This window comes from Bubalus bubalis, chromosome 3 (assembly GCF_019923935.1).
Source record: "Bubalus bubalis isolate 160015118507 breed Murrah chromosome 3, NDDB_SH_1, whole genome shotgun sequence".
Taxonomy (NCBI): domain Eukaryota; kingdom Metazoa; phylum Chordata; class Mammalia; order Artiodactyla; family Bovidae; genus Bubalus; species Bubalus bubalis.
Window position 1 is genome coordinate 85689929 of NC_059159.1, and position 9621 is coordinate 85699549.

The window sequence follows — 9621 nt, forward strand, 5'->3', positions numbered from 1 at the left end:
GTTTGAGGACACAGCAAGTATCACAACTAGTCTCAGATACGCTAGAGGTTTAGGAATGATCAGATCAGGAGTCAAAATAACAGCAATTAGAGTGCAAAGGGCTCTAATGTATTCAGCTTCTTATCCCTGTACTTTACCTCAGTCATACCATGTATGTATTTAGAATAGTTTTGTTTATATAATATCACGTTCAAATTTATAATGTATTCAAAAAGAAGAAAAGATACTTACCTTTATTGTTTTTCAAATTATTTTCTCCTTTAATTTACAAAACTCTTCCCCAGAAGACAGCTTGGAATTGTTACTCTTATAAAAAGAAATAGCTTAAATTCACAATGCATACTGAAACGTGGATGAAGAATTCTACTCATTACTCACTTCTTTCAGCAGGTTATAACTTAAAACTGCATATTTCTATATCAGATATCTGATTTAAAATTGTTTATTTATATATCAGATATATATATATATATCAGATATATTTTCAGTTCTGAAAACACAGAGGTGGAAAAACCAAATGCGAAACCTCTTCTTTTGGAGGGTTTCGTTTGGAAGAGAAAGGTATAAAAGCAATAATCATGCTTAATTATTTAAGTTTCCTGTTACAATGAGAGCTAGACAAAAGGGGATTCTCCCACCAGAATCTGGTTGAGGCCTCTCAGGAAGGGGAGAAAGCTGATTAGTCTATAAAGTGCCCAAGAAACATCTAAAGACAGATTTCCCATTTCCCATTGGTAGAAGCTTATGTGGATGTCCTACACGCTTTAGGATTAGCATGTAGAATGAGAAGATGACCTAAAGCTCATGAGGACCTGCCACTCTGAAGGTTGAGAAAGTAAAGGAGAGTCTGCAAAGGGCCCAGAGGTGGAGCATCCAGTGCACTTGGGAGCCAACCTGGAGAAACGATCTCCCCAAAGCACCGGAGAAGAAAAAAAAGGGCTGAGATTCAAACAGGCTGAAAGTTAAAAAATGATTTCTATGTGATATGAGATCCTGCATCGAATCTAGACTCTGTCAGGACATATGGGTAATCAAGGAAATCACTAAACTTCCCCGAGCCTCAGTCTCCTCAAATATAAAGTAAGTGAAAATGTTCCTAGTGTTTGGAGTGTCAGAAAAAGCAGAACATTTAAGAGCACTTAGCCAAGTATCACCCACTGAGTGAGGGCTAAACAGGTAGAGCATGTTTTCTTTTCTTTCATATAAATCTAAATGGAAATAATGAATTCTCCTACCCTCCCTCTTTCACTGACTGCAAAACAATAACAACCTAAATAAAAGTATTGGGGGAAAGTGTTTCATCAATTGTATGTAATTATATACATGATAAAATAATAAAATATACATGCGTGAAAACAAAGTAATAAAGCATACTACATATATAACATACCATGCACCTATCTGCTGATTTTGATACATGGCACCATTCTGCTTCATCTCGGCTCCCCTGGGTCTCATTCGTACACTCAAATATCACAATCATTCACCACACCCAGTGTAGAAATCCCCAGCGTGCTCTCCTCATTCACTCTGCATGAAGGTGTCCTCTCCATTCATACAGCTGTGTCCTTCTCTATTACGCTTGCTGCTGCTGCTTCTAAGTCGCTTCAGTCATGTCCGACTCTGTGTGACCCCATAGACAGTAGCCAGCCTACCAGGCTCCCCAGTCCCTGGGATTCTCCAGGCAAGAACACTGGAGTGGGGTGCCATTGCCTTCTCCACTCTATTACGCTTTCTGGTTGTCAATTTACCCTTAAGACAGCAAAGCCACCAACCAAAAAGCAGAACCTGAGTTAATGTTCTAGGTCTGTCAGACACTCTCTTATGACTTTACCCACTCTGCCTGAAAAGCACTGCAGGTCCAGACTGTCCAGCCTCCCAAAGAAACACAGTAAATAGAGGGAACTGCACCACAGTGAACAATGGTGGAGACACCAGGGGCTCCTCTGTGCCTCTACCTGGCACTTCCACGTGCTGACTACACTAGGAGGAGCTTGCCTTGGTCAGGAGTCTCATTTGCTCAAAAAGCCCAAAGCGCAGGAAACATGGAGCTGAAAGTCAGCAGCAGCTTGAAAACTTGGAAGGAGAACAGAGAAGTTTAAAGTGTTTGTGGATCAGCGGCAGGTCCTCAGGACATGGAACAACACAGATGAGCTGCACTGAGGTAAGTGCTTCTCCACAACATTCCTTTTCAGAGACTGAGAAGACTGAAGTGGATGCTGAGAGCACAGAGACAGAGCACAAATGCCTGGCCACCAGCTGTGTCCCCAGCACGGGAGATGCTCACACCACAGCAGCCTGCAGAGTCCTGGAAGGGGCGACAGTCACTCCCGTCACAGCTGCAGACTTGTTTCTTCCTTAGGACCCAGCAAGTTATCACACAGCAGGACAAGAGGTGCCTGGGGACAATGCAATCCAAGGAAGCTCTTAAATTCCATCATGGTGTCTTTGCCTTTTTGAGAGACAAACACGATCAAACAAGCTTGCGTAGAAGGGACACAGGCAGGGCTTTAATACATTTAGCAACAGTGGGACAGAGCCTTCTCTGCAGGACATATGACAGTAACGTGCACAATGGAAGATCACATTTTCTAAAATTAACAACGATTTTTGTGGAAATTCATGTATTTAATGTGGGCAGTTGGGAAACAGGACATTGATGGATTGATCCTCTCTCTTCTCTCCAGTTGGTACATATAGCACTGAGTAGATACTTTTAAAGATAGAGGACATTTAAAGCACATTTTAGGTTTGGAACCCATCCAGAGGATTAGGGCCCTAACACAAGCAAAAACCATTCCTATATTACTGCTAAAAATATCATTTTGTTAACAAATGATTTCCTGAGTAATATTTTTATTTGAACCCTATAGTATTATTTTTGATGTTTAAAAGATTGAGGCTAGAAATTTAAATAAACAAAACCATGTAAGATCATAAGGCTGACTCTGGAGTTCATTCCAGACCCTCCGTGCTAAGGAGCTCATCAAAATCGGTGCTGTTGTGCTCACTTTGGCAGCACATACACTAAACCTGCGCTGCGTCTGTCCAGGAAGCCTGTGTGCTCTTCCATCTTGGTCACACATGAGGCCTCTTCAATGCCCACATCATGACTAGTGGCTGGAAAAAGAAAGAGCAGAGGGTCTTCACTGGACTCAGTGGACCACAGGATGACCCGTCTGGACTGGAGGTGGGAAATGAAAGAGAATGAGAGGGAGAGCAACAGGCTGACCTGAGGAGGTCTCCTGGGAGAGGTCCTTGTCAACTGAAAAATATCCAGCAGTGTGAGAGCCAGGAGTTCAGTTTTAGGGGAAGACTTCCTGAGGACTACAGGCTGGAAGACAGCCTCTCCTCAGCTCTGAGGACCTGCTCAAGGACTTAGCGGGAGGTCAGTGTATACGTGTTTGTAGTAAAGGGGTTACATGGCATCAAGCTCACATCTTGGTAGAAGGAGGCTGAGAGTCAGGAGGAACAGATGTCTCTATAAACGATGTCTGTGCTTTTCTAAGTATGAGAAGTTGCAAAAACTGGGTTCAAAAATTTTCTCTGGGAATTATCTAACTCTCTGCTGGCCTGTTGTGTCAGTTTTCCCAGCCTCATTCCTGATCTCCCCCCCTTAACTCCTATCAGGGAGTGTTGGAGGTCAGGGACTGCAGTGGGTATAGTGACTTCATTCGTGTAGAACAAGATGGCAAATGACATTTTAGTTGTCATCCTGAAGGAGAAACATCAGAGCTAAAATGGGTAGGTGCTTTTTCTTTGTTCTTAAACTCACTGGAAAAGTCAAGAGTTAAAACGATAAAGATTTCAGGAGTCAGTCAGCTCCTGTAGGTTTAATAACATTATTTCACTAAACTGCATTGATGAAATAACTCATAAAATCTTAAGAGTTCTTGCTGTGTGGCTTGTGGGATCTAAGTTCCCCAGTCAGGGATTGAACCCGGCCTGCAGCAGTGAAAATATAGGATCCTGATGACTAGACCTCTAGGAAACTCTAGGAAATGCTTTCCTTTTCTTCTTCATTTGACAGACATATCTAGTCTATTCTAACTACACAATAGTGATTTTGTGTTTTTGATTAGAACTTAGTTCTGTTCACTCAGACCACACCCGAATCACCCCACGAAAACATAGACAGTACCCTTTGGCATTTGTAGTGGATTAGGGTCCTCTGTCGGAGAAGGCAATGGCACCCCACTCCAGTACTCTTGCCTGGAAAATCCCATGGACGGAGGAGCCTGGAAGGCTGCAGTCCATGGGGTCGTTGAGGGTCGGACATGACTGAGCGACTTCACTTTCACTTTTCACTTTCATGCACTGGAGAAGGAAATGGCAACCCACCCCAGTGTTCTTGCCTGGAGAATCCCAGGGATGGCGGAGCCTGGTGGGCTGCCATCTATGGGGTCGCACAGAGTCGGACATGACTGAAGCGACTTAGCAGCAGCAGCAGCAGCAGCAGGGTCCTCTGTTGTCTCACTCTCCTGGATCTACTTATTTCGTTCATTCCTAAATATCATCTTCAATTGAACTCTTGACTTTTTTAATGGGTTCTTTAAGAAAAATCACTGTAGAGCCACTAAGGTGTTCCCTTGTATCTTTGGTACATGAGGAATAGTTCAGTTGTCAAGATTTATGTTTCTCTCTAGTTGCATGACTGACTATAACCTAATAGTGTTAATGAGAGGACTGAGTTAAAATTTGAAAGTACTTAGAAAAGTGGCTAGTCCATTAGTAGCAAGCAATAAAATTCAGTTATTATTTTTTAATATCACAATTACTATTATCTAGAATAAGATCAGAATCTTTAAAATCATCTAATTCCTTTCCTTTTAATTCCAGCTTTCCCAAACATCTTCTCAGTGCCCAGGTGTATTTATCACCTACACAAATGCTCAGCAAAGCTGGATTCCACAATCCTGCCAGAGAGGGTTATTGTTCTAACACCTGGGTTCTGCTTGTCAGTCTCTTGTGAGCTGGTGGGTGTGTCTTATTCCTTCTTTCCTTATTACTGATCACATGTGGATTATATGAAAGAAACATCAAACGACTATTATACAAAGCTGAAAGCAGCCAATAGAGCCAGGGCTTGGCCTTTATTGAGCTTCCATCAGAAGCAGCTGTGTCCCAGCCTTTCCTTGTTCATATTGGCCTCATCCTCCCCCTCTGCCACAGCCCTGTCCCCAGCTGTGCTGCACTGAAGTTTGCTAACTCAGAATACGTCACTGTGTCAAGGGAAAACCACTTCCCTTCTTCCACATTCATGACATTGAAGACTTACACTTGCTTTTTGTCCACAAAACACATCTCCAATTGCACTTTCTAGGCAACTTGCAAAGAGAAACAAAATCTAAAGTCTTGAAAGTGATAGAGATGCAGCCCCTATGCCTTTTTTTACTTTACTTTATCTCATCATGAATTAGAACTAGATCAGGAGCACTGAGACAAATCTTGTCCAGTAAGTCACTAAGGGAATATAGGGTATTAAAAACTAAATGAAATATTACACTCAAGTAAAGGGGAAAAGGGTATTTCTCCTGACCTACTAGCCTGGTCCTCACTGCCCTGAATTCTCAGAGGAACAGAAATGCCCATGGAATTCAGCTGGCTTAATTCAGTTAGAACTGGACATGGATCAACAGACTGGTTTCAAATTGGGAAAGGAGTACATCAAAGCTGTATATTGTCACTCTGCTTATTTAACTTATATACAGAGTACATCATGAGAAATTCTGGGAGGATGAAGCATAAGCTGGAATCAAGATTGCCAGGAGAACTATCAATAACCTCAGATATACAGGTGACACCACCCTTATGGCAGAAAGTGAAGAAGAAGAACTAAAGAGTCTCTTGATGAAAGTGGAAGAGGAGAGTGAAAAAGTTGGCTTAAAGTTCAACATTCAGAAAACGAAGATCATGGCATCTGGTCCCACCACTTCATGGCACATAGATGGGGAAACAATGGAAACAGTGGCAGACTTTATTTTGGGGGGTTCCAAAATCGCTGCAGATGGTGAGTGCAGCCATGAAATAAAATGACACTTGCTCCTTGGAAGAAAAGTTATGATCAACCTAGACAGCATATTAAAAAGCAGAGACATTACTTTACCAACAAAGGTCCATCTAGTCAAACAAAGCTATGGTTTTTCCAGTAGTCATGTATGGATGTGAGAGTTGGACTATAAAGAAAGCTGAGCACCAAAGAATTGATGCTCTTGAACTGTGGTGTTGGAGAAGACTCTTGAGAGTCCCTTGGACAACAAGGAGATCGAACCAGTTCATCCTAAAGGAAATCAGTTCTGAATATTCATCGGAAGGACTGATGCTGAAGCTGAAACCCCAATACTTTGGCCACCTGATATGAAGAACTGACTTATTGGAAAAGACCCTGATGCTGGGAAAGATTAAAGGCAGGAGGAGAGGGGGATGACAGAGGATGAGATGGTTGGATGGCATCACTGACTCAATGGACATAAGTTTGAGTAAGCTCCGGGAGTTGGTGATGGACAGGGAAGCCTGGTGTGCTGCAGTCCATGGGGTTGCAAAGAGTCAGGCACAACTGAGCGGCTTAACTGAACTGAATGAAAAAATGAAGCTCAACCCTTGGTTCTGTGAAATAGCTTCTAATCAGAAACAACATCATCATTGAATCTCCTACCTCAAGCTCAGAAAATTTCAGTAGAACAAGTGCTCAATAGTAAAAGGGTTGAATAATTAAATCTATACTTGGTCAAATAAAAATTATTTGTCTACTAAGGCTAGGGCTTCCCTGGTAGCTCAGATGGCCAAGACTTGTTCTGTGAGGCAGGACACCCAGGTTCAATACCTGGGTCCTTTTTATTTTTATTAAGGTTAAGGGAGTGCAGTTGGATTAATTCCTCCACTTATTGCACAAATACACATTTGCTCTTAGCGTCGAGGGCTGCTGACACTATGGACACCTGAGGACATGGACCAGGAGAAGAGGAAGTCACCACAGAGTAACAGGGTCCTTCACACAAACACTGCAGGGGAGAGGGAAGGGGTTCTGGAAGATGAATTTTTTCCCCAACAAGTAAACAGGCCCTCCACAGAAAGGAGATTTTCAAGCCCTCAGGATTCTGAGGATTGAGCCTGCTCTCAGGGAGGGTATCCAGCCGGTTTGGAAGCAGACCCTGTCATTCTAGAGGACAGGATGAGGCTCCATGTCATCTCTCCCTTACGAGGGAAAATACCGTTGTCCTGGATTTAGAATCTCCTCACCCATGTTCCCTGAGAAGAACCAGGATTCTGGTGGAATTATTGGCTCAGTCTGTGGAGGACAACAGGTCTCCAGCAAGAAAATGGTGGAAAGAAAACGTGATGTCTGTAACAGTCCTGACCTCATGGTCCCCTGAAGCACAACCACAGGGACCTGCAGGAAATTGTTCTAGAAAGAACAGAAACATGGAAGAAGATCTTGGACTCATAATAATCAGCCTCTTCTGTAAATAAAACACTGAAGAAAACCCATCATTTGTTTTAAAGAGCTTAAATGCCAGAGTGATCTGGCAAATTCCTAATAAATACAGAAACCACAGAGCTGAGAGAGACTAGATTCCCATGTAAAGTAAAAGGGGAAAATGGAGCCTAAGATAAGGACTACAAATGTGTTCCTGGATAAGAGGAGAGCAACATTTATGCATTAGAGACAGTGAGCAATAATGTGTGTAATTACAAAAGTACATCTGACTTAAGACAAAGACTCTTCTCATTTCATTGATACATATCCACTTGGCTGGGAACATTTGAAGTTATTGGGAAACAGATAAAATTAATAGTTTAGATTCTTTTATTTGATCATATTGTGAATACTATTACTACTACTAAGCCACTTCAGTCCTGTCCGACTATGTACGACCCCAGAGACGGCAGCCCACCAGGCTCCCCCGTCCCTGGGATTCTCCAGGCAAGAACACTGGAGTGGGGTGCCATTTCCTTCTCCAATGCATGAAAGTGAAGTTTCTCAGTTGTGTCCAACCCTCAATGACCCCATGGACTGCAGCCTTCCAGGCTCCTCCGTCCATGGGATTTTCCAGGCAAGAGTACTGGAGTGGGGTGCCATTGCCTGTGAATACGTACATGAAAATCAAAAAAAGGAAGTAAAAGTGTATAGAAATGATTAGAAAATGAAAACTACCATGTTCCCTATTTAATGGCCTTGCTTAGAAAGAGTGGCATCAGAGAACCTACCTCAAGGTTCCACCAGACGCCATCTCAGCCAGGCCAGCAGCAGCCTCATCTTCCCCATGGCCTACGTGCTCTCTCTACTGATGGCCCTGGTGCTGGTCAGCTACGGCCCGGGAGGTTCCCTGGGCTGTGACCTGTCTCAGAACCACATGCTGGTTGGCAGGAAGAACCTCAGGCTCCTGGGCCAAATGAGGAGACTGTCCCCTCGCTTCTGTCTGCAGGACAGAAAAGACTTCGCTTTCCCCCAGGAGATGGTGGAGGGCGGCCAGCTCCAGGAGGCCCAGGCCTTCTCTGTGCTCCACGAGATGCTCCAGCAGACCTTCAACCTCTTCCACACAGAGCGCGCCTCTGCTGCCTGGGACACCACCCTCCTGGAGCAGCTCCGCACTGGACTCCATCAGCAGCTGGACGAACTGGACCCCTGCCTGGGCCCGGTGATGGAAGAGGAAGACTCTGCCCTGAGAAGGGCAGGGCCCACACTGGCCATGAAGAGGTACTTCCAGGGCATCCATGTCTACCTGAAAGACAAGGAATACAGTGACTGTGCCTGGGAAATCGTCAGACTGGAAATCATGAGATCCTTGTCTTCATCAACCAGCTTGCAAGAAAGGTTAAGAATGATGGATGGAGATCTGAACTCACCTTGACATGACTCTCACTGACTAAGTTGCCACATCATCCTTGTATACTCACCCGGGGTCATTTCAGAGGACTCTGAATTCTGCTTTAGCCTCCAAATTTATTGAATTAACTCAGCCAATACATGTCAGTAGTAATAAGCAAGATATATTACTTTTATATCCATAAAAGTAATCAAGTACAGGGGTATCAATCCATAAGCGATGACTGCCCTGATGTTATTTATTTATTCTTTATTTAGTTAATATAATATTTTATTTCATCATATTTATGTTTTCATATAAAAGATGTGTATGTTTACATTGTAGTAACATTGAGAAAATATATTTCCCTATTTCATTAGAATTGTTGTTTTACTTATTAAATAGTTATCAAGATAAATTTCTTGAGTTTTTATTTTGAAAAACTAAATCCTTATTTTGTCTACATATACCTATCACAAAATAGTATTTGTTCACTTTATACTGTGGAACATTTCTATCATTTTCTGGGAAATGTTTTTCAAAAGGTGAAATTCTGAGAATTTTCTGTGGGTGCCATTGTTAGGACTCTGAGTTTTTCCTCAGGGAGCCTCGGGTAAGGAATTAAGATCCTCTAAGATGTGGAGGGTGCCAAAAAAAAAGTTAGAAAGGAAATTATGAAATTGTAGAAAAAGGTTAGTCTTGCTGTCATAGGCATAACTAATTTATACCCACTCATTAAAGAATGGTTGATATCTGAGGGAAGCAGTCACCTCCTGCTTAGCCGTAAGCCTGTGAAAACTACTCTTATTGTCCT

The 9621-nt window shown here is 42.8% G+C and overlaps 1 protein-coding gene across 1 annotated transcript; it reads left to right on the forward strand.

Moving 5' to 3' along the window:
- The first annotated feature begins 7965 nt into the window (after nucleotides 1-7965).
- On the forward strand, nucleotides 7966-9056 carry LOC102413779 (interferon omega-1-like). The gene has a single exon (XM_044939785.2). The coding sequence runs from the start codon at nucleotides 8265-8267 to the stop codon at nucleotides 8850-8852; it is 588 nt and encodes a 195-aa protein (XP_044795720.2). The 5' UTR covers nucleotides 7966-8264; the 3' UTR covers nucleotides 8853-9056.
- The last annotated feature ends 565 nt before the right edge of the window (nucleotides 9057-9621 follow it).